General features: G+C 37.8%; 2 protein-coding genes across 2 annotated transcripts; both read left to right on the top strand.

Moving 5' to 3' along the window:
* The first annotated feature begins 1,258 nt into the window (after positions 1–1,258).
* On the top strand, positions 1,259–24,633 carry LOC127633489 (TBC1 domain family member 12-like). Its single transcript, XM_052112634.1, has 15 exons — positions 1,259–1,648; positions 3,324–4,254; positions 5,094–5,205; positions 5,679–5,735; positions 9,305–9,426; positions 11,329–11,411; positions 12,018–12,135; positions 12,470–12,576; positions 12,939–13,007; positions 16,053–16,150; positions 16,237–16,308; positions 17,779–17,907; positions 18,581–18,690; positions 18,807–19,065; positions 23,439–24,633. The coding sequence occupies exons 1-15, from the start codon at positions 1,645–1,647 to the stop codon at positions 23,457–23,459; spliced, it is 2,292 nt and encodes a 763-aa protein (XP_051968594.1). The 5' UTR covers positions 1,259–1,644; the 3' UTR covers positions 23,460–24,633.
* A 244-nt stretch (positions 24,634–24,877) lies between these two features.
* LOC127633340 (nucleolar complex protein 3 homolog) lies at positions 24,878–25,632 on the top strand. The gene is made up of 3 exons (XM_052112377.1): positions 24,878–25,121; positions 25,207–25,335; positions 25,480–25,632. Exons 1-3 carry the CDS (start codon positions 25,053–25,055, stop codon positions 25,630–25,632), a joined length of 351 nt encoding a protein of 116 aa, XP_051968337.1. The 5' UTR covers positions 24,878–25,052.
* Positions 25,633–26,195: the final 563 nt, after the last annotated feature.

Here is a 26,195-nt window from a genome sequence, read left to right as displayed (position 1 = left end):
TAAGTAACTAGGATGGAAATTGAAGGGTATACGTTTAGGACAGACAGCCAGCAGCAGTAAGGGCGCTGGACCATATGGGAGGGGACATCTGATAGAGTGTTAGGATGGGCTGACCTGTGGAAGGTTCCCCATGCCAGGGTAAGTTTTCTAATAAGATCCACCTACGATTCCCTACCAAGCACGTCAGTGATATATTGAGGCGCAAGACCAGCGAGTGCCATGTAGACAAAAATCTGAATTTTAAAATCAACCCTGAATTTCACCGGAAGCCTGTGTAGAGCTGCTAAAACCGGGGAAATGTGGTCTCTCTTTCTTGACCCTGTTAAAAGACTAGCTGCTGAGTTTTGAACAAGCTGTAGGCGGGATAATGCAGTTTGGGACAGACCCATGTACAAAGAGTTGCAGTAGTCCAACCTAGATGTGATAAGTGAGTGGATCACAATTTTGAAGTCTTGATGGGAAAGAAAAAGTTTTATTTTAGCGATAGATCTAAAGTGAAAAAAGCTAACCTTGACAACAGCACTGATCTGCTTATTGAAAAGTAATGAGGAGTCTAAAATCACTCCAAGACTCCTCACACGATCATGTACATTCGACGACAGAGGACCTAACTGGGCAACCAGGCCAGGTAAGGAGGACATGGAGGAACCTAACATTAGAACTTCGGTTTTGCTTTAATTTAATTGTAAGAACATTAAATATTTTGATTTAAATTGAACATTTAGATTTAGATTTAACATATGGATTTAGATTTGATATTATTTTTTTTTATAAATGTTGCCAAATTGAGCAGATTTTTTGTTAAATCAGACAAAATGTAACTAGTTTTGTAACATGTTTTATTTTACACTTCATTATAGTCATGTGGTAAAGTCATTTCAAAAGTAATTAATTAAACACACGCACGCATGCACGCACGCACGCACGCACGCACGCACACACACACCTCTCATAGAGGATGTGTAATGTCTTCGAGGAAATATGGCATAGTATATGGATGATCACTTTTGGATGTAACGCCCCCTTTATCTCAATAGTCAACTTATATGTATAGCCTCTGTTCATGTGTGGCTGTATTGTTTATTGTAATATAGCTTGTATTGTGAATGAGTGCTGTTGCCCTGTAATTCCCTAATGGGATTGATGAGGATTTTACAGTTATCCATCTACATTATTATTGCTTAATGTGTCCAGCAGATGGCGTGTGTCCTGTCCTGCCGCGCAGTAAATAATCGAATGACGTCATTGGAATTTCAAGATGGCTGCGTGCGAATCGCGGTCAGGATACGGTCATCTACCGGTCTGATACAGGAAAGCCTTCATGGTTTAATGGGCATGTCTATTGACCCATGTTTTTCGCTTGCTGTTAATAAATACCACATTGTTGGTATATGTTGAAGGACAGTTTAAATAGATATTATACTGAAAGAGCAGCGGACTCGAGCATTAAACTGCACCGCCTTGGCTTGGCTTTGATTCCAGGAGAGGATTTTGAACGAGATGGAAAAGATTGAGGATGTACCTGAACAAATATATAATTTTTATATATGAGAACAAACTGGGATAACTACTTTGATCATTGGATGTTTTAAAAGGGGACGACAGCAGAGTTTATCGCTGCTATCAGGGATCGTTCTACAGCCGATGGGTAAAGTCACGTTAATTTGTATATTTTGACAGTAATGCATTATTGGCTGCGTTTTAAAGCATAGTGAGCTGTCTACCTAGACATATATGGGCGTCATAAGTGCGTTTGAAACGATCGAATCAAACTTTCTAAACGCTTTATTTATGTTCAAGAAAGCTGAACCGAACGTTTGGATTCAACGTTCCAAACGCGAATGTGATATTCAAGCTTACTCGAATTAAAGAAAAAAATCCAACGTTTCAAACGTGAATGTGATGTTCAAAAATGCTGACTAGAATGTTTAAATGCAACGTTCCGAATGTGATGTACAAAAAAAGCTGACTCGAATGTTCAAATGCAACGTTCCAAACGCGAATGTGATGTTCAAAAAAAGCTGACTCGAATGTTCAAACGCGAATGTGATGTTCAAAAAAAGCTAACTGGAATGTTAAAATGCAAAGTTCCAAACGCGAATGTGATGTTCATAAAAAGCTGACTCCATTGTTCAAATCCAACATTCCAAACGCGAATGTGATATTCAAAAAAAGATGACTCGAATGTTCAAATGCAACGTTCCAAACGCGAATGGGATGTTCATAAAAAGCTGACTCGAATGTTCAAAGTCAACATTCCAAACTCAAATGTGATGTTCAAAAAATGCTGACTCAAACGTTTGAATCCAATGTTCCAGACATAAATGTAATGTTAAGAAAAGGTGACTCGATTTTTCAAATCCTATGTTCCAATTGCGAATGGGATGTTAAAAAAAGCTGACTCAAATGTCCAAATCCAACGTTTGAAACAAAAATGTGATGTTAAACAAAAAAAAAAAAGCTGACTCTAATGTTCGCAAAATTCGACTCTACGTTTCAATCGCCAATATAATGTTAATAAAATCTGACTGGGAATGTTCAAGTCTAGCGTTCCAAACGCAAACTTGATGTTCAAACAATCTGACTCTAAATGAAACCCCAAAATTCCCAAAAATACAGAATAAAATGTTCAAACTGAACATTCCAAGTTCGCCAATTATCCCCAAGAATACTGAATCAAAGTTAGTGGACATTCCAACCAAGCCATTGACCCAAGAATACTGAATGGAATGCACAAATTAAGCATTTCAAATGTGCCTATGATTCCCAAAATACTGAATCAAATGCTCAATTCGAATGTTCCAAATGCACCGAAGATGTCCTAAAATACTGAATTGAATGTTTGAATCCAGTGTTCCAAACGCTTATGTGTACCTTATTGACAGCAGCGCCATCTTTAATTTTTAATGTGAATGTCAACAAGGCTATGAGGAGATAGACTTACAGTCTCTTCAAGGAGTTCTACTGGCAAAACCTTAAAACAATTTTTTTTTTCCAAAATTCCAAGAATTTTCAGTTAACAAAAAACAACTACATTAACAAACAAGCAAACAATCCAGAAAACATGACTTGTGGAAAATTAGATGTGATCTAAGAGCTGTATTCATGTCTTTACAGTTGCCATGGAAGAGCATGTACGCTTCTTTTCATTCATGTTAAATTTCAAATATGGTGCTACTATGAAAAATGCACCTATAATGGTCAAAAGTACTCAATCAAGCATTCAAATCAAAGGTTCCATACAGTTATTGTACCCTTAATGTTGTCTACTAGGGTCGTTGTGTTGATTTTGGAGGCACCAATGCTAATTGATTTAATTACAGGTTATCCACCCAGTGGGGACCAGAAGAGCAGTGTCATCTCAGAGCGTTCTGTAGATTCACTACTGAAGCTGATGGTGGAGTCATTTTCCTCTGGAGGCAGGGGTGCTGAGCCCAGCATCACTCATGTTACAGATAGGCAAGAGAACATAATGCAAGGCATGTTCTCTCATACTGATAAATCGCAGAGAGAGAAGAGCCACCTGCATAGAATACAGGACCATGATCTCCTGTGTTCTGGTGCAGAAGGTCAGTGTGTTGAAGAACAGCATCAGCAGGAGTGCCCAGGCATGGACTGTACCACTCCATGTGGCACAAAGCTGCCAAATGGACATGCAAGCCACAATGCACATAAAGTTCCTAAGTCATCTCAACCTGCGGGATGTGTAGACTTTATTTTTAAAGACAACAATGTGATAGCAAACGGTGAGCTATCGGAAGACTCCAGAGATTTGAGTGTTGAAGTCGGAACAAGTGAGGAGAATATCAGAACTTCCATGGCATGCGCTCTCTCTGAATTGGCCACATCACCTCAAGATGGTGATGAAAATAGAACTATAGGATCAGAACTTGTTTTGAATCCCCAGAATTCAGTGTTTAATCAAGCCCTTGAGGGTGACACCACAAGTTTTCATGAATCAGAACCGCACTTTACCAGGAATCCATCAGGCAGTCCATCTGCTGCTTTGACGCATTCTCTCAGGAAGTTTTCTTCTAGCACTTTCTTCAACGCTAACTCTAGACAGAGTCCAGATGATGACGAGACATTTCCCTCATCAGACAAACATGATGACCTAACGTTAATGGACATGACTGCCAGGAACACCTACGAAATTAGTCGGCGTCAGAGTGCCCCAGACAACATCCCTGGTGTATTGAGTGTTGCTTCCACAGATCTGACTCGGAAGCATGGCATCTCAGAGATCTTTAGCAGGTATTGGCATACTCTACAATTCTCCAGTATCTAATTCCCTGATTCCACTAGAGAGAGACCAATAATCGGGTTGACCTATATATATAAATTATTAAGCTGTTATTGTGCCCAAAAGGAGAAATAAAACTGATCGTCCACATCAAAATCTAAGTATACTTCGGGCTTTAAAGGTTTTGCCATGGTATTTATTCTCAAAAATCCATGAGTCATTTCTTATGTATATCAGATCATCTGTTATATCTTTCAGTCAAGTATTCTATTTAGTCTATTAGAGAGATTAGATTGTTTTAAAGCTCTTGCAAACAAGTGGCAGGAACATAGATTCGATACTAGTTTAGTATACCAAGAGGTTACAAAAGTTTGTAGCAATGATTTAAACAGTCTGTAATATTATAGTTGGGGTTAAACAAAGACACTTCTCTTTAAGTCCCTAAATTCAACATGTAATGCTTTTAAAGAAAACATTTTTGGGATTCTGTCTTCCGTTTACTAGACTGTCTGGAAGCATAAACTATGTATTTCCTCATGTTTAAGGTGTGCATTACAGGCAGCACAACTGTAGATTTGTTTTATGCTTCAATAGCACAGTCAACACCTAAAAAAGAGGAACATGTCTTGGAAATTTCATGAATGGTTGCATAATTCTTTCTGCATAGTGCTGTATCTCAGTTCACAGTCTTTAACTGCAGTCTTTTCAAGTCATGTGCCCAGCAGTCAGTGACCACTATTAGGGTTATCTGCATGCTATAAAGCTAAAAATCATATCCAGAGCTTGTTTTTGCAATTGTTTGTAGTGTTTTCAAGCTTAAACAGGTGCTTTGTGATGATATCTTTGGCAGAAGTTTGTTCTCCAGAAAACAGAGAGAGGCCCAGAGTGCACCGGGATGGAAACTTTTTGGAAAAGTCCCACTGAGAGAGAGCCCCCCCAAAGACTCCAGAACCATTCAGCAGGTCTGTTCACACCTAATTCAGATTGGGAGTACAGATGAATCCAGTGTTTAGCTGTGTTTTTAGAAGATTTAGATGTATCTATGTTGTGTTTTTATTCAATGCACAGAAAGAATGAGCCGGGCCTATCTCTGCTCTGCTTATCTACTGTAACGCACACACAGTTCCACTAAACAAGCATTTCTTTCTGTTTATTGATTTAAGATGCACACAATAAAGAGAACCATATCCAGTCAGAATAAATCCCATACAGTCAGACTCTTGAAATGTTTAGAAGTGGATTCAACTGATTAATCATGCTCCAGTAAATAATGTCAGCATAAACTCTCCAATGTCTAAACTCAAAATACTGTTGACTGAAATCATTCCTGTCAGCACTTTTTGAAGCCAAGGACAGACTACTTCCTGTTCTTTATCTCAGGACCTCAGGATCTAGGTTGTGTTACTGTGTTTCTCTTATATTCCTCTCTCTTCAGGAAAGTAACCGAGGCAATCTTACATCTGTATCTACACCCAATCTCTTAAGCTCAGGGGTATGCCTTTTTGTTTCTTAATGAGCTCTTCTTTTCATCCTCAAAATCTCTACAGTAAGCCTTCACTTCCCATTGGTCATTTTAATCATCTTCATGTTACTTGACATGCCTGCTTGACCAGTCGCCACATTGTTACACTTGCTGTTAATGGCATAGTTCACCAAAAAATTATTTACTCACTCTTATGTTGTACCAAACTAGCATGACTTTCTTTTGTGGAGTACTAAAGAAGAACTTGAAGTATTTTTAAGTATGTTCAGGCTGCTTTTTTCCCCCATACACTGAAAGCATACATAGACCAAGGGCTGTCAAGCCCCAAAAATACATCATCCGACAAATTTGTCCATATTTCTTGTGAGCTACACAATAGTGGCATGTTTGAGAATGTGGAAGTGCAAATGAGATTTGAGAGCTACAGCAGAGGGACAGGTTATCAGTGATTATGGACTTAAATGTGAAACTATTTCTCACATAAAGCTGTCATATGGCTTCAGACAAATAGAAAGTATTCACAGCCTTTGCTCAATACTTTGTTGAAGCACCTTTGGCACCAATTACAGCCTCAAGTCTTTTTGTGTATGATGCTACAAGCTTGGCACACCATTCTTCTTTGCAGGACCTCTCAAGCACCATCAGGAGAACCTTCACCCCAGTCTGAGGTCCAGAGCGCTCTGGAGCAGGTTTTCATCAAGGATGTCTCTGTACATTGCTGCATTCATCTTTCCCTCGATCCTGACTAGTCTCCTAGTTCCTGCCGCTGAAAAACATCCCCACAGCATAATGCTGTCACCACCATGCTTCACTGTAGGGATGGTTTTGGCCAGGTGATGAGTGGTGCCTGGTTTCCTCCAGACATGACGCTTGCCATTCAGGCCAAAGTGTTCAATATTTGTTTCATCAGACCAGAGAATTTAGTTTCTCATGGTCTTGAGAGTCCTTCAGGGGCCTTTTGGCAAACTCCAGGCAGCTGTCATGTGCCTTTTACTGAGGAGTGGCTTCCGTCTGGCCACTCTACCATACAGGCCTGATTGGTGGAGTGCTGCAGAGATGGTTATTCTTCTGGAAGTTTCTCCTCTCTCCACAGAGAAACGCTGGAGCTCTGTCAGAGTGACCATCTGGTTCTTGGTCACCTCCCTGACTAAGGCCCTTCTCCCACGATCGCTCAGTTTGGCTGGGCCGGGCTGGTGGTTCCAAACTTCCATTTACGAATGATTGAGGTCACTGTGCTCATTGGGACCTTCAATGCTGTAGACATTTTTCTGTACCCTTCCCCAGATCTGTGCCTCAATACAATCCTGTCTTGGAGGTCTACAGACAATTCCTTGGACTTCATGGCTTGGTTTGTGCTCTGACATGCACTGTTAACTGTGGGACCTTATATAGACAGGTGTGTGCCTTTCCAAATCATGTCCAATCAACTGAATTTACCACAGGTGGACTCCAGTCAAGTTGTAGAAACATCTCAAGGATGATCAGCAGAAACAGGATGCACCTGAGCTCAATTTTGAGTGTCATGGCAAAGGCTGTGAATACTTATGTACATGTGATTTAAAAAAACAATTTTATTTTTTTTTATAAATTTGCAAAGATTTCAAGCAAATTTCTTTCATGTTGTCATTATGGGGTATTGTTTGTAGAATGTTGAGGAAAATAATGAATTTAATCCATTTTGGAATAAGGGTGTAACATAACAACATGTGGAAAAAGTGAAGCGCTGTGAATACTTTCCGGATGCTCTGTAATTAGCACTTTTTGGTGAACAATCCCTATAGCAGTTATGTTGGAAAGGTGTTGCTGCTTTTTGCTCTGTATAAAGTAGATTGACTGTAAACAGAAATGTCTGCCTAAGGTCCTGTAATCTCAATGCTGGTGGTTTTTGGAAAAACAGTGACAGAACCAGTTTAGATATGTAATGTGCAGCTCTTTGTATTCTAATCTTCATCTTCTAAATCTTTCTTTGCTCTAATATCAAGTGGCTGAACTGATTGCGCATGACCCTCCACACTCTCACCATCTTCCCTATTTTCTCTTCTCTTTCACTTGTTTCTTTCCATCACCCATATTTCTTGGGAAATGAGCCTCATACACAGTATATCTATCGATATCTACAGAAGCGTCTCAGACACATCAGGAAGATTCTTTGTGCTGCTTTTCTGTTAGTGATGATGCATGGAGTTTGAGCTTGTGTTTTAGATGGTAAATGAAGGGGAACTGTGCATGCCAAGCTGATAATTTTCACAAAATCACACCTGTGTTTGACTACAGTTTTGTAGAATTTGTGGGTATGAAACCACATCACTAGATTGCTGGAAATTCAGCCCCAAAAATATTTTGTTTATGACTTTTTTATAGTTTTTTTGTTGTTGCATAATCTAGTTAATTAGGCAATTATATTCTCTCTTTATTTGGAACTTAATGGACGTAAACCAAAAGATGAGATTATGTATTACAAATAATTAATAAGTCAGGCCACTAGGGTTGCAAACTGTCCCATATTGTATTTGCCAGGATGACCCGTATTTTAGCTGTAATGAAGACATTGTGTGCCGTATTGTAGCGGCGAGACACTCGATGACACTCACATTGTATAACACTTGTGTTAAAAACAATAGACTCAAAAGAGTAATACATTGGAAAGTAATAAATTGGATGTGCCACTTTTAGAGCTGCTGTAAAACAGCGATAAACGCACTCCTGTGACTGCACATGACACAAAATTGCTTTCCAGACGTTAAAAGCCTACAGTTATGCCATATTTCACCAGTGTTGGGTAAGTTACCCATACTCAAAAGTCCCTTTTTACCAGTTTACTAAGTCAGTTTACTAATTACTTCACTAAAATTGTTCTCGGATCACTTTACTGATTACTTTATTTAATAAAGTAATCACATTACTAATTTCACTTTTCATATTTGATCACAAACCCTTCAGCTGTCACAGAACTGTAAACAGACGTACAGTGTACACAATTCATATTTCAAATGTATTATACAAAAATATTATTTTAGAAATGTGTAAACCAAGTAATGTACTTAAAAGGAATTATCTCATTTGAAAGTCAGTGACTATAATCTGATTGCAAGAATTTATAAATGTTATGCATTATACACATTTTAGGATAAAAAGTAATTACATTACAGTAACTTGAGGTTACACTCAGTTTGCAATGATTATGCTATAGTTCTCTGCTTGGTGTTGGGTTTTTCAAATCACACCATGGATATCCCTCTGTATAATCAGTATTGCAGAATCTCTACTGGTTGGTGTGCACTTTACAAGCCTCACACTTTATTACATTTTCCACCTGGCACTTTATATGAACCTTCAGCCAACTTTCTTCTGACCAAAATTTCTCCTCCTGGCCATAAGCATCGCATTGACCCATGTGTTTCATACCATGTGGACATCTGCCTCGGCACGACTTGTTCTTCATATGCATATCACCTGCTTACATGTTCCCACGTTCAACTCTCTCTACTTGAAATGCTTTCAGACCATGGAGCACTCTATTTTCATCCAGCCCACAGTGTTTGCACATGTTTGAAATTGACTTGGTTGCTTTCTCACAGGAGTATGAGGCCAAGGTGACTAAATCCAGCCAGAGCCCCTCACTGCCTGCTCAGGGCCGACGGAAGAACCTGGAATTCGAACCATTGTCCACCACAGGGCTCATACTAGAGGACCGCCCAGCGTGAGTAGCACTTTGACAACGTGCACTGACCAGATGATATGTGACAAGCAGAAAACATATCTCTTCCAAGTTAATTTGAGTATTTGTCAATCAGCTGTGACAACTTTTGAACACATGGACAGTGGAAGCTCATCAGTCCATATTTTCTGCTCCACATAACTGCATGTTTAACATAAAATACTTTCCTATTTGCTGTGATTGTGTCACATCACAGCATTTACTTAGTTACTTGTTGCAGGAAACCTAATATAGCACAATCCAGCACCTATTTTTGCATAATTATATTACTGTTTTTATATTTAAAAAAAAAATAAATATATATATATGTGTGTGTGTGTGTGTGTATATATGTACTTTATATACAGTTGAAGTCAGAAGTTTACATACACTTTAGCCAAATACAATTAAACTCAGTTTGTCCTCAATTCCTGACATTTAATCATAGAAAACATTCCCTGTCTTAGGTCACTTAGGATCACTACTTTATTTTAAGAATGCGAAATGTCAGAATAATAGTAGAGAGAATGATTGATTTATTTCAGTTTTATTTCTTTCATCACATTCCAAGTGGATCAGAAGTTTACAAACACTTTGTTGGTATTTGGTAGCATTGTCTTTAAATTGTTTAACTTTGTTCAGACCTTTTGGGTAGCCTTCCCCAAGCTTTTCACAATAAGTTGTTGGAATTTTGGCCCATTCCTTCAGACAGAACTGGTGTAACTGAGTCAGGTTTGTAGGCCTCCTTATTCGCACACACTTTTTCAGTTCTGTCCACACATTTGCTATCAGTTTGTGGTCAGGGCTTAGTGATGGCCACTCCAATACCTTGACTTTGTTATCCTTAAGCCATTTTGCCACAAATTTCAAGGTGTCCTTGGGATCATTGTCCATACAGAAGACCCATTTGCAACCAAGCTTTAACTTCCTGGCTGATGTCTTGAGATGTTGCTTCAATATATCCACAACATTTTGCTTCCTCATGATGCCATCTATTTTGTGAAGTGCACCAGTCCCTCCTGCAGCAAAGCACCCCACAACATGATGCTATCAGGGTTGGGATGGTATTCTTCGGCTTGCCGAATTTCCCAAGCTGCTTAAAGGCACAGTTAAGTATGTATGTTTATGTAGTGTATGTAAACTTCTGACCCACTGGAATTGTGATATAGTCAATTAAAAGTGAAACAATCTGTCTGTAACAAATCGTTGGAAAAATTACTTTCGTCATGCACAAAGTAGATGTCCTAAATGACTTGCCAAAACTATAGTTTGCTAATATTAAATCTGTGGAGTGGTTAAAAAATGAGATATAATGACTTCAACCTAATTGCATGTACATTTTCTAACTTGCACTGTATATTACCTAATAATAAAACAAGCATTTCAATTCATATCCATCAGAATTTTCATTATAATTACAATTCTTTTAAATGCACAATTGCTACGGTGTGCAAAACTTATCTGAGGCTGAAATTAAAGTGTTGACATAGTATATTATGGAGTATAACATTTACTTGGAGTTCCCTAGTATATTGTCACCCTAGAAACTTGTGTCATTCTCTCATTAGTTGCTCAGGATATGTTGACCTGCGTTACATCTATCCCAGCAAACCTTGGGAGGCTCATCTTTCCTAAACAAAGGGCTATAAATAAGACTTAGCACAGAAACTGTATTGTATTTCTCCACTCAAGTCTCTTCAGTCCTAAAGTTCTTATTAAGAATAAATGACCAGCGAAATGTGAGCATGCCAGACAAACCATGAGATAAACCTGTGTCGAGGCATTTTCCAGAAACATTCAAGAGTTTTTCTTAAGTTTATCAGTGCCTGTAACAAATTATGAGCATATTGAGTCATTTGATTCTCTTTTGTTGTGACAACAGAAATCGTTGGTTTTCTTCCTCAGGAATCTTCCTGCTAAGTCGGAGGAGGAAGCCCAGCGCCACCGTCAGGAGTATGATGAAATGGTGGCTGAGGCAAAGAAAAGAGGTGCAGAGTTATTACCATGCATGCTAAGTTTAATCTCTTGAATCTCATAAAAACTGTCTTGAACATGTCCAGTGTTGTGACAGATCCTACCCCCAGTTAGAATCTTGGACCCCGAAGCGTTTCCATTTGCTGACAGAATCCCTTTTGTGTGCTCTGTTTGGTTCCTGAATGGAAAACCTACAATATCACTTGTTAATATATAGCCTATCATTTTAAACATCAAAATATGTTAATTCATGTGTATTCAGATATATATATAATCTCACATTATGTTACAGAAGACATAAATTCTCAACTTCTACCTTTGTTTTCAGTAAGCTTGAGGTTAGCAAACTAACTGATTAGCCTGATAGCTTAGCATATTGCTAAACAATTAGCCTGCTAACCTATCAAGCTAGTTATTGCACTTTATACCTTGGCACATTTTTATCAGGCAATACAAATTACTTTCCTCATTTGCGGTCCAAGGGGGAGTTGGATTTGGTATTGACACTGGGTCGTAATTTCCCCCCAAAATCAAAAGAAAGAGAAAATAAATAATATTTTGCTTATTATGTTTTATAAATAGTTTTTTGCACTCTGAAGTAAAATGAATATCACTTTCAGAGTTGAAGGAGGCTCAAAAGAAGAAAAAGCAAATGAAGGAAAGATTTAAACAAGAGGAGTGCATCGCTAACGCTATGGTGGTTTGGAACAATGAGATCCTTCCCAACTGGGAGAACATGTATGGCAGACCCCCTCCCTAATTCAAATTGAATATTTTATCCAATATTTGTCTGTGCTACATATTTTTATGCCTATTAGAGTATCGTGTTTTTAGCTTAGCAACATGCTAATGCCAAACTCTATTGAAATTAATTGTGAGTCGAGTCTTGAGTCTTGTGTGCTTTGTGTGTGGAGTGCTATTTGTATGGTGTATGTAGTTGCTTCTTATGTAGAATGTTTCAAATCGGTCACTTATGAGGTTCTGTTACAGTTAGGATGCTAGCTTACAAAGCTGCTGCCTATGTAGTCAAGGCAAATCTTTTAACTGCTCATTCTTGTGCATTTTTCTTCAGGCGTGGCACACGGCGTGTGAGAGATCTGTGGTGGCAGGGTCTGCCGCCCAATGTGAGGGGTAAAGTGTGGAGTCTGGCCATCGGGAATGAACTGAACATCACCTCAGGTATTTCACTGAGCTATATGCTAGACAGTGAAGAGTCATTTTTAAAGATGCCGTTGAACCCAGGATTAGCTATACCTTTTTGTAAATTGTCTTTCTGAGAACAGTTCTCCAGAGCAAAAATGTACTGCCTCCATATGTTGCACAATCTCAGAAAAAATATTTTAAACCAACCGTCAGGATATAGTGTGAGCTAGACAAAGCGTTTATTGGTTAATTCAAATTCATCAATTCATTATTAGCATTATTAAATTAAAATAGCTTTCTTTTCCCTCTGACAACATCATGCTTAAGAGACTTGAAAAAAATTAATGGTAGAAGTTGTGAGCTGAGAGAAATATAATAATGTTCTCCTTTCCTCTCAGAATTGTATGAGATCTTTCTGTCACGAGCCAAGGAGCGCTGGAAGAGCTTCAGTGAGACAGAGTCAGAGGGTACGTCACAGTCGGAGATGGGCTTGTCCCTCGGGAAAGCCCTCTGGTGCAGTTTAAACATGCAGTCACCCATACAGTCAGATGAAACACTAAGTGTGTATAAATGCAAGTGTGAGAGCTTCCATTGCTCACCAGTTGCCTTTCCTCTTTACATTAATGAAGTGGTGACTAATGGTGTTTTAGCAGCCTCAGCACTTCATTATTTGTTGTGTGTTGTAATAGATCGGTTTAGAAAGCTGGCTGCTCCTACATATTGAACACAAACACAACATTCTTTCACATCTGGTACTTATCATAATATCAATGCTGTTTTTGTCCATATTAGCTTCTAGAGCTCCTCGGTGCTAACTCACACTGGAGTCACGTCATTGTCACAGAACAGAGGGTATTCATTAGTTGAGAGTCAAGAACTCCATTTCCATGTTTTTAAAATACTGGAACCAAGTGAAATTCGTGACTATTGTTTTCCGTTACTATTTCATGAGCATCTGCATTCTTCTGCTAATTTGAATACTGTACTAAAATATTCTGACAGTGTTTCCTGTACCGCTGTTCAGCACCAGCTCTGCAGCAAAAAAATTATGTTGAGTTATCCTGAGCTGTGAGTTTGCAGTCTAAATGGAATGTATTGAGAGACTGGGCGACCAATTAAAGGAAAATTCTGGGTTCAGTACAAGATAGGCTCAATCAACAGCATTTGTGGCATAATGTTGATTACCACAAAAAGTTATTTCGGCTTGTCTGTCCTTTTCCAGTGAGGCACTTGCAATGGAAGTGAATGGGGAAAATTTTTGGAGGGTTTAAAGGCAGAAACGTGAAGCTTATAATTTTATAAAAGCACTTACATTAATTCTTCTGTTAAAACTTGTTTTATTTGAGTTGTAAAATTGTTTAAATTGTAATTTTCATGGACGTTTTAGGGTTACGGCATTATGTTAAGTTGTAAAATGTTGTATACCTTAGAAAAGGTTATAGTGATTTTATCACACTAAAATAATGTTTACATGCATATTGTTTATGTCTTGTGGCTAAACTTTTACGGATTGGCCCGACTCACTTCCAGTAAGTGTCTAACGGCATTTTTTTAAAGAAAGTTGAAATTCATTTTTGTTGTTATCAACATTGTGCCACAAATGTTGTCAAATGAGCTTAACTTGTATTAAATATTGAATGGAATATTCCTTTAAATCCAATTTGTGAAAGAATGTCTCTTATATAATAATAATAATAATAATAATACCTTTTATTTATAATGTGCTTTTCTTGCACTCAAAGCGCAACAAGATTGAATAAACACATAACATACAACAGCAACAACCATAACATCAAATTTAAAAAGACTAACACAAAATTAATAAAATACAGCAGCAACCACACATAAAACTAATATAAATCAATATTAAAAGACTAATGAGTCTTAAGTAACTTTGTAAAACAATCCAAGGTTGGGGCATTTCTTATAGTAAAAGGAAGAGCATTCCATAGCTTAGGGCCTCTGAAAGAGAACGCTCTTCCCCCCATAGATTTAAGTTTGCAGGAGGGCTGCTGAAGTGCAAATGAATTGGCAGAACGAAGAGAATGGGAGGGAGTGTAGGGCGCAACAAGACTGCAAAGATACTCTGGTTCAATACCATGAACTGCTTTATATGTTAAAATGAGAATTTTAAAATCAATACGAGCAGGAATGGGATGCCAGTGCAACTGCGAGAGCACAGGGGTAATGTGTGAACATGGTGAGGTATGTGTAAGGACACGAGCAGCAGAGTTCTGAATATACTGAATGCTACATTTCACTGAGACAGAAAACATCAAGGTTTCTGTCTGTAATAATGTCAGAGAGGAGAGCCGTTTTATAATTCAGTGACATTGTATTTAAGTGTGCGAGTCTGACAGTACTGCGACGCATAATCCCACCACACTTGTCAGAGTGAATTTCAGGATAACATGGATTACTAGGACAAATACTCCGGCAGATTGAGTAATGACGAACCAAGCGCCTGAGACTCGACCAGGATACGGTGATGCCAGCTCCAGTAATGCAGCATTTCTGACGAGAGCCTCTGTGTACATAACCAGGCAGATGGAAAAGTTGCACGGAGCGCAAAGTCTGTATAACACTGATGTCAGGACGGGCATGATGTAGCTGGAAGAGAAGTTCGGAGAAGGAGTACCTTATCATTACTGAGATCCACTTGTTTAATCCACTGCTTTGCACAAATCCCTGATAGAAGGAAGATGCAGATGTTCCAAATAGTCAGAAAAAGCCGCATGATGACATCCAGTGAGGATTTGGGACCCCTCACGCTCTGATCAAAATCAAAACGAAAACGCTGAGAAAGCTCGATCCCAACTCAGAAAGCAGCAGCAGAACAGGTCAGAAAGACAGTAGGACATCTGATCCAAGTGAGGTTCGAACAATAATATCAAATTATAACAATGCAACCCAGCTGCAGAAAATTTTCCATTTGAAAACTAACAGTAAAAACAAACAAACAAACAATAAAACCAGAGTGGAGATGCGGCAGCTAACGTGCGCCAGCGTCCTCTCCGAAACGGAAATAAAATAAAGATACAAATAAATAAATAAAGAAGATGTAGGGATGGGACTAAGACATTTAATGATTCCAGTTCCTCTTAATGATTACCTTTACTTAATAACTGTTAATGAATCATTTCTAAATTATTTGGATAGGGTTAGGGAAGAAATGAGCATTTAGTTATTGCATTTAGTGCCATCAACAGTCATTTCAACAGAGCACATATTACAAATGAGAGAGAAATTCTCTTGAAAACTCAACTGTTTACACAGACTTTTTAGAGACATAAATGCAATCCAGCAATTGATCCTAACTATCTAGCAATTAAGTCAAACCAAAAATGTGGTAAAATATTTCATTCATTCATTCTTATAATAGATAAACTCCACTGATTACAGCAATGTCTTGCATGAACTAGCACTACTGGTTTGAATGTCTTAAAATGTATTAGAGCATCATTATGTTTGCATGTAGATTTGTAGTTTTAATTTTGTTTTGTTTGTGACAGTGGACAGTGGGGCGTCAGTTGCTGACCGGGAGTCCAGTCTGGAACTGATAAAGCTGGATATCTCTCGCACGTTTCCTTCACTCTTTATCTTCCAGAAGGTAAAGACTGCACGCTTCCACTCACTGCTGTTATGGTTGCTCTGATCTGGTGGTGTAGTCACTGACGTTGCTCTCACTTCTGTCAGGGTGGGCCATACCACGATCTCCTGCACAGCGTGTTGGGTGCTTACACCTGCTACAGACCAGACGTGGGATATGTGAGTGATGTCTGCTGCTTAAACCAGCATGTATTAATGAAGAGGATTGTTTTTTGTGTGTTCCTCTACTCTTTCTAATCAGTATATACAAATATTTAAAATAAATTCAATTATGTATAATATATATATAATTCGAATTTCTTTTATAAATAAAATATTTTTTTCTTAGACTTTATATATTAAAATTAGGGCTGGCAATTGATTACATTTTTTATAGAATTAATAACATGATATGTCGATTGATTAGTAAAACTAATAGCAGTTAATTACACACACCAATAATTGCTGAGAATGGCCCCCAATATGATGATAATTCAGTATGTATTAATTCAAATAATTATACAGTATATACTGTATATGTTTGTGTTTGTGACATTCTCGGGATTAAAGGGGTCATGAAACGAGGATTCAAGTCTTCCTTGATCATTTTACATATAAGAGGTCATTGTACTATAAAAACAAACTGTAAGTTTCAGAACTCAAAACTTCCTCCTCGCTTCAAAAAGAGCTTTTGTTGAAACCAAGCTGCAAAAGCGTCTCGTTCTTTACTTGCATTGTGACGTCATACTGTGGTAGACATTTGTGTCTGACCGCCACCACAATAACATATCTAGAAAGTGAAAGTAAACCCTTGCGTGGGATGCAGTATAACCAAGTGCCGCCAACTTGGTACTGGCGATACATTTGTATTTTTTTTTTTATCACATTATTTTTGTTAATATCAGAAATTCCATCTTTCTTTCATAACAATAGTGTTTAACACTGCTTAACACATGGTGAATTCTTGCTGCATTATGGGCTGTTAACAGGTGTTATGCTCGTGACAGAGGGTTAATGAAGCTCTCTATGAGTGTGAGTAAATGATGCTCAAAATGTATATATATTTATCTCCTCTTTTCTCCCTAATTTGGAATGCCCAATTCCCACTTCTTAGTAGGTCCTTGTGGTGGCACGGTGACTCATCTCAATCCGGGTGACACAGGACAAGTCTCAGTTGCCACCGCTTCTATCTTATGATGTGGCTCGCTGTGCATGACACCGCCGAGACTCGCAGCATGTGGAGGCTCGTGCTATTCTCCGCAATCCACACACAACTTACCATGTGCCCCATTGAGAGCGAGAACCCCTTATCTTGACCATGAGGAGGTTACCCCATGTGACTCTACCCTCCCTAGCAATTGGACCAATTTGGTTTCTTAGGAAACATGGCTGGAGTCACTCAGCACACACTGGATTCGAACTCGTGACTCCAGGGGTGGTAGTCAGTGTCAATACTCGCTGAGTTACCCAGGCCCCTGATGTAACATTCTTTTTAATAAAATTATTTGCACTAAATTAAAGTGTTCATTTGTCAGCCCTAATTACAATAAATTGTTGTAAATTAAAATTGTGAAAGCCTTGCAGTTCTCATTTCAATCATAGTTTTCATGAGAGCTGTAGATATATAATTTTGTATTTTTTTGACTGCAGGTTCAGGGCATGTCCTTCATCGCTGCAGTGTTGATTCTCAATCTGGAGGAGGCTGATGCTTTTATTGCCTTCGCCAATCTGCTCAACAAACCCTGCCAGTTGGCTTTCTTCAGAGTGGACCATGAGCTGGTACAGTCTCTTGACCTGCACGATTTTACATATGCTGTGCTGTATTTAGATTGACTTCAAGCTGACTTTAAAATGCATTCAAAATTAATAACTTCCTCTGCCTCAATCCACTTTCCTTCTTGGCTGACGTGATCAAGCTCACTAATTTTTTAACCTCCCCTACAAACACCTATCATAGAGACACCTTTTTATGATCCAATCAATTCCCAGTGGACAAAATCTAGTCCCACCCTAGTTTTTATTTATTATTATGTTTTTGTTTTTTTGTTCCACTCGAAAATGTATCAAGTAAAAGGAGATTGTGGTTGAGTTGCGATTGAGTTGCAACGAAATTAACTTTAAAGCTAAAGTGTGTAACTTTTTCGATATTAAAATACTAATTCCAGATATACAAATACCAATAATATGCAGAGATAACTACAAGTCATTTTTACATTGATTTTCTTCAAACTGGAAACACTGTGTCTCTGTGGCACTATCAAAACATTGCTCTGTTTAAGCAGACTGATGCAGCAATATTGACTCAACCAATGGCGTGCGTTTGGGGCGGGACTCAATGTTTGTTCAGTCAACAAAAAAACTTACACACTTCAGCCTCAAGTAGGAGCTTGCAAAGGTGTTTAATTTGCAAAGGTGTTTTAGGGGTTTTACAAATCTGCCTTTTGTTCCTTAGATGCTGAAGTACTTTGCAGCATTTGAGGTGTTCTTTGAGGAAAACCTACCCAAACTTTTGAATCACTTTAGGAGTTACAACCTCACCCCTGACCTGTACCTGATTGACTGGTGAGTACACAAAGAATCTGATGATGATCAAAACATTACATATGTTGAAATAGAGCATTGTTGTTCAGGCTATAATATCATGTTCCATCAATCTTTGTGTGTGTGTGTGTTTATAGGATCTTCACCCTGTATAGCAAGTCCCTGCCACTAGATGTGGCGTGTCGGGTGTGGGATGTGTTCTGCAGAGACGGGGAGGAGTTCCTCTTCCGCACAGGGCTGGGAATCCTGCGGCTCTATGAGGAAGTGCTGCTGCAGATGGATTTCATCCACATCGCTCAGTTCCTCACCAGACTGCCAGAGGACACCCCCCCTGAACGCCTCTTCAACTGCATTGCCAACACCCAGATGATCAGCAGCAACAGGAAGTGGACACAGGTCAGTTGGAATTTTGTGAGAACAGACAGTGAAATTTTATGCTGCGTACAACAGGAAATTAGATGCATATATATTTCTTGCTTCCTACTCCATTTTGCCCCCTTTAAACATACTTTTGCATACAGACTATTATTAAATACCCAGTAAAATGAGTTGTTCTAAACATATCTCACACATCTGTGAGCATAAGAAAATGGTGCTGGCATTTATTCACACTCATGTCGTTCCAATCCTTTCCGACTTTCTGACGTGGAACACAAATAGATGTTTTGAAGAGTATTCACAAAGCTCTTTTCTATACAATGAAATTAAAAGGGGACTGATGCTTGCAAGCTACAATTACCCATCCAATGTAGCTCTCAAATCATTTTTGTGTCTGCATCAATTCAAATATGGCACGTAAAGACATGTAGCGCTAGGCTTTATGTCAGTGATGATCACCATTAGTTCTGTCGTGTGTTTCACCAAGTTTGTGCACATGAGACTTTAGAGATTTGTCAGAGGGGAAGATTATTTGTCTCTTTTGGATCTCGAAAGCATCAGTTCCCAGGTTCCCATCCGCTCTCATTTAAGGACTGGGAGATGCATCATGATCTTCATTTGAAAGATTTCGTTATTGATTCTTAAATCCCAAGATCGATCTTTTACGCTGTGCACAACCCTCTACTGCGATGAGAGATAATTGCACGCGTTTGCAACCAAATTTTGTGCTATGCGACTGAAATGTATATATTTGGCAACTGGCTTGTAAATGTTTAGATTTCACTCACCAGTGATTGTGAGTGTAGTACTCAATAGTGTAGTACTGTAGTATTCAGCAGTGAAATCTTTTAATTGCGAAAAGTTGTTCCGTGTAATGTGTGTCCAAACACGAGATCCAAGCAACCCATTTGTCATTGAAAAATGGTAATACCCTTTCTGTTCTTTACAGACAGTTGTTGATATAAACAAATCAAAATTTCTAACCAGGCTTAGCACAGATGAGAAACTAAAGCCATTCGAGTCCTCTCTTGTTAATATGTGCTCATATACAGACACTCTTTTCAGAAATGGTTTTAAGTAATGGTCGACCAATATATTGGCGAGACAATAATCGGCCAATATTCTGTAAGTTTTCATGTTTGGCCAATTAGTTTCACAAGTCGTCACGGTGCTGAGAACTGCCTGCTTTGCACGTGTAAGAGCCATCTGAGTAGGGCTGGGCGATAGGATGATGTAATCAAATATCAACAGTATCTGACAAATATATTGATGCCGATTGCGACACTCATTGACAGTTGATGAACGACAATATCGGCAAATAACAAATCCCAGGAGCAGGGAAGTTGCCCAATATAATAAATAGTAGCTCAGGGTGTGAAATTAGCACCCCTGCCAATTTCGGTAGGGGTGGGGGTATTTATGCACAGTGGCGGGTAATTTTGCACATCTTGCTGCCACTTTGGCGGGTGTCCTATAAGACATCTCGCAGTGACACGTAATAAGAAATGCTGATAGACACAATGACACGCTTGAAGAAACACACTTGATTATATTTTTTAAAACAGATGAAAGAAAAGCCGTTGATGGGTGTGTCTGATTCCCTGTTTGTTCAGAGACGTGCAGAGGCATGTCTCGTGGAACATGCATGTAAAGAGTTATCACTTTTTTTTTTTTTTTTTTTAGTCTTCTGAAAACAGTTTGCAAGAGCATTGTCATCTTTGAATATCCTGCAAATTACCAAAGACATTCTCAGGAGGTGCTCACTGAAATGAGTTTGCTTTATTTCCACGGATGCATTATGAAAGCAACCCTCCTTTTGTATTAAATAAAAAGTTTAACTAAAAAAAACTAAATACAAGTTCACCTTGAACCTACAATTTCGTTTTCTTTAGGCAGCATTAACTGTTTTAACAAAACTCAATACAAACACATAGGGCTGGGCGATAAAACGACATCAATATTTATCGCGATAAAAGAACTCCACTATATCGACGATAAGCTTTTGAGTAATTTTCGATATTTAGCGTGTGTTCTACATCTAGACATGTTGCTAAAAACACTAGCAGTTTGGCTTTCTTGTCGTATGTTTCCACTGGCGCGTGGTGAGTGAATGTGAGCGAGCGCTTTCAATTCCTTCCTATGGAAGCCGAGTGTCAAGCTCGCGAGGTGGATTGTAAAATTGACAGCAGCGCGGGCAAGCGGTTCCCTAGCTTTGGGAGTGACTTTGTGTGGATTTATTCCGCTTCAGTGGAAACGCAGCCCCAGACTGTATGAAGTTGCTATTGCCCCGCTACGCAGGTCACCGCGTTCAGGATCCGGACCCCAGATTGATTCCATCTTGACTGCAAGATATCATGATGAGGGTTACATGTTCCATTCAGACTTTTACATTTTAAAAGTTTCTCTCTGGAGATACCCCTGAACCCCCATACAGAATCATTCCTCAGTCACAAGGGCTTCTATACCCCCATACTTGGATATCTGTATGTAAAGAAATATGAAAATAATTTTAATGTAAAAAGAAATATATATATATATATACACACATACCTTCACTAGTATTCAAAATGAACAGATCATCTTATAACATTCATTTCCAACTGCACTCAATTGATAAACTATAAAATATTGTAATATATTCATAGAAGATCCCTCAGACACCACTGCATTGGCTGTGTCTGGGCCCCCAACGCAGTTTTGTAAAGACTATTTAGACTTTTTAGGATTTTATTTTGTTTGAAATTCCAAAAAATGTGCAAATGTGATTGAATATCATGATAAATATCGATATCAAATGATATGAATAAGAATATCGTGATAATATTTTTTGCCATATCGCCCAGCCCTACAAACACAATTTCGAAAAGAACACATTGGAAATTATTAGGCAGCATTAATTGAAGAACACAATGGAATTTATTAAACTTACAACAAATAGGAAAACTGGTGTTTTCTCTTTGTTTACGCACAAACTAAGGGATGTATAAACTGTTGCAGCCGTTTTATGAAATTAGAACCTATGTGAGTTATGTTGAACTTTCGTGAGGTAATGCTTTTTTTATATTTCTATTATTAATATTGTTTACATTCATAATTGTCTTTAGATCTTAATTTGTATTTTCCACCTTTTTTCATGGATGCTTGTGTGACGGCAAATGGGGCCAGTAAATGTTTGAATTTAGGGAGGTGGTTACTGGTTAAATAAGATTTTTTTTTAGCACTTTATTTTAATAGCTTTTTCGTTTAATTTAAAGTGCAATTTGAATAGACATTTTTCATGTTTCAATAAATTAATAGAATTTTTAAAGCAAAACGAATGAAGCATAAATAGCCTTCCCATTCATCGACCTAGGCAGAGGGGCTGACTATATAATCGGATATCGCAATATTTTATTCAAATAAAGTAAAAAATATTCTTGCATATCACCCAGCCATACATCTGAGACACAAAACTGACATGCCATTGTGTTACCATAATAATAGGCTGGTGTGCAACAAAGTCTCATTCAATCAGCCCCCTGACTGAGCAGATGTGCATGAGCTCATGATGGGTTGAGTGATGGGCGTTTCATTTAGTTTTCTTCATAGTAAATAGATATCATTATTTTCTATTTTTTCAAAGTTAAAATTTTGAGTGAAAATAATAAATATTAGTTAATTGAAGTTTTTGCATTTTAAATTATGTGGTATCATATTTATCGGGATTACATCAGCCTGTCAGCCTCCATGCTCCCAAGGTCGGCCATTAAAAAAAAAGCATATCGGTCAATCACTAGTGTTTAGCACATCTTCATACAAAATAGTACAAAGTATGCAATTAATCGATAAACGTGTAACAAAATATTATGTATAATATATAATATTATATTTATTGATTGAATACATGGATTTGTTCCTAGTTAGATCAACTGTATATAACAGCATTAGCTGGGAGAGAATTTCTTTCAATGTAAGCAAAAGGGACATTATAACTGAAATGTACCCATATTTATTGATATCGAATTGGCATTGTAATCGAATGGAATCAAGAGCTTGTGAATCGAATTGGGAAATCTGTATCAATACTCAGCCTTACTTTCATTGCGTGGAGAGGATCTGCATGAATATTCTGCCTAATGTCTCCTTTTGTGTTCCTTGTACGAAAGAAAGTAAAACGGGTTTTCAACAACATGAGGCTGAGTAAATGCTGACAGAATTTTCATTTTTTGGCAAACTTTCCCTTTAATTGATATTTAATTTAATCATTTGATTATTGTTATGGTGAGTATAGCACCACCTACAGGAAATTGTAATGGTCTACATATATCATTGATGTGTTATTCCTAGAGATCAAACATAACAAATCCCATTTTTAATCTGTTAATTAACTACTTATTTTGTCTTTGTCTCAGGTGTTTAGTGCCCTGGTGTAGGATAAAGAAAAGGAATAAAACAGCAGTCCTTCATTGAGAAACTCTTGATGAATACCAATTTAAGCTTGATTAAATGCAAATGGAACGATTAAAACAGAATATTGAATAAAAAATGACTCCTGCAGCATGAAGAAAAACTTGATAAACTTTATTAACCATTGCCAGTATTTCTGAAGATTAAAAAATGATTTTATCAAATGAAATTGCATCCTGAAAATGAGCCTTTATGAGAAAATACTCCACCAGCTTAATCGTGTACTGTACTTGATACCAGCCTCACTTTAATGCTTTTTTTTTTTTTTAAACTTCCTCTTTATTGAGAGGAGGTTTCAGAAAATATATATGAAAAAATGACTGACTGGTGCATATAATAATAATAATAATAATAATAATAATAATAAAAGAAATATTTATGCTAAAGTTATTATTTTGAAGCATTTCATTTGGAGTCTGTTTATGCACTTGGAGTTTTCATATTTGATATCAACACTATTAATAAACTGTTAGGAGTCGCCAGAGAAGATTTGTAAAAAAGAAAAGAAAAGTGATGTTGTTTTCTTCGGCAGTTTTGTTTTATGGAGAGAAAAAGACCTTAATGAAGTGCAATAGAAATTGTAAAAATATGTATGATGCAGTTAAGATTGATCCGAGCATATATGCTGAAATAATGCACATAGGTTTTTAGGTGTTGCAGAACAATCATTCTATCTGTTACAGTCAACATCCCATTGTGTGATTTTTAATTTGTACTTTTAAAGCACTAATGTTTAGCTTGAAAGTAAATCTTACTAACGTATGACAGTAAAGTGCACAGGCTCTATGTGAATGATGGATAAAGAGGTTTAGAATTTAGAATTACAATACATGTGTATTGTATGCATAACAGTAAGTGGTGTAATTATTTGTCTGTTTCTTTTTCTGTTCAATTATTTGACCAAAGGCATTGTTATCCTGGGATTTCACTCCAATATTTGTGAATATGGAGTCTGGAAAGATTGTTTGATTTGGCTGTACATTGCATCTTGATGATAAATGATTTTAAAATGTAAATTGTATCATTAATTCTGGATTTGTTTTCTACACACTCCTGGTTTTATTGTACAGTTTTCATACTGAAGTGAAGATGTATTGTATATAGACAACATACTTGATACCATGAAATTCAAACGTGTAAATAAATGACTAAAATTGTGTTGTTTTTTTTTAATTCATGCACTGTGACAGAAACATATGTCACTTTCTCATTAAATGTACCTCAGAAAAAAATTGCTAGTTTAATATTAAATGTGCACTCCGATTAATTTAGTCCAAGTGTGAAAGTGTCCAATAACAAGACGGTTACTGAAATTAAGCGAGCAGTATTCAGCTGGTCATGTGATTCTAAAATGGCTGCCCCAATGAATGTGCCTCTGCTTTGCTATTGTCCATACCTTAGCTTCCCATCCATTGTTTCTCACCAGTGAATGCGCTGATTTGATGTTGTGTTTCAGACTGGAAGCAGAAGGGCAGTCAAGGTGTGTCTCTGCAGTGTTATAAAAGTCTTGCTGAAGCGGTGCATCTTTGAGCTGCTGGTGGCTCACCAACATTGCTCAAATGGTATTGTCTAACCACAACTACATTATAGTAACGATAGTGCCTCTGATGAACGACCCCATCAGGAAGGTCAGTCTGCCCGCCATCAACTCTACATGTCGAGGATAGTTTGAGGTTTCTGTACGGCTCTACAGTGTTATAATTTTGTGTTCAGGTGTCCGAGATGTGTTGTGAATTGGTCAGTAAACTGCTGAAACAGGATAAAGTGGGCCAGGCTTTATTAGTAACGGTGAAAGTTATCTCAGGCTTGGTCAAGAGCAGGAATTATGACGTGAAACCTGAGGTAAAGTGACACTAAACTGCGCTGAAATTAGAAACAGTTTAAAATAACATTATGTTTAGTGATAACATAAATGTTTGATTATGTCTTTCATATAGTATTTTGCTGCAAATGTTTGAAAAGCTTTTTAATGTTGCTCATGTATAGTATGGATGGGCTGATGCTGAAGACTCTCTGTCTGTGGATAAAAGTAGACATGAAGAAAGATACTGTGCCCAAAATGAAGTTCATTACATTCAAGGAGAAGAGGATCTGTCCAGGGTGCAGCAGAAGGTCCATGTTGAGAGTTTTTTTCTATAACTTTCCTGGGTAATCAGACTTACGATTTTCTTCTTCTGGACAGTTAAACAGGTTAAAAAAATCCTTTAGACCCTAAGTCTTGGGACCAGAATATCATAGAGACTGATGTTTTCTTGTCAAAGTCTTGTATAAAATTGTTTTAAAAATTGTAAGTTTAATGGTTATACAGACATTGCAGTAAGACAAACAGCTAGTTAGATAGTCAAACACACTAATGTTCAGATAAGAGAGAGAGAGCAGATCAAATGCCTTTTGTGGGTTTGTTTACATTTGAATTTTTGACAGTTGGAGTTTGAATTAAAGTGCATTCTGTTTGCCCATTTGAACATTCCGTCAATGTAAGTCTGGGATTTGTCAGATTTTTGATTGTCTGCTTTTCGAAAATCGTGAGTCCCTACAGTTAGAAAAGCTATAGCACACTTAGGGACTCTATTGTGAGCACACTTGGTGCAGTGCAATGTCTTATATAATTTTAGTGAGAGTGTTAATTATAAGAGCAATATCTGTGCAAATGCACAATGCGCAAAGCGCAAGTGGTCAGGATGGCAACAACAACTGCCTGA

The sequence above is a fragment of the Xyrauchen texanus genome, chromosome 40, assembly GCF_025860055.1.
Source record: "Xyrauchen texanus isolate HMW12.3.18 chromosome 40, RBS_HiC_50CHRs, whole genome shotgun sequence".
Lineage (NCBI taxonomy): Eukaryota > Metazoa > Chordata > Actinopteri > Cypriniformes > Catostomidae > Xyrauchen > Xyrauchen texanus.
The sequence above is the reverse complement of the archived record's forward strand: the minus strand, read 5'-3'. Positions and strand labels throughout refer to the sequence as shown.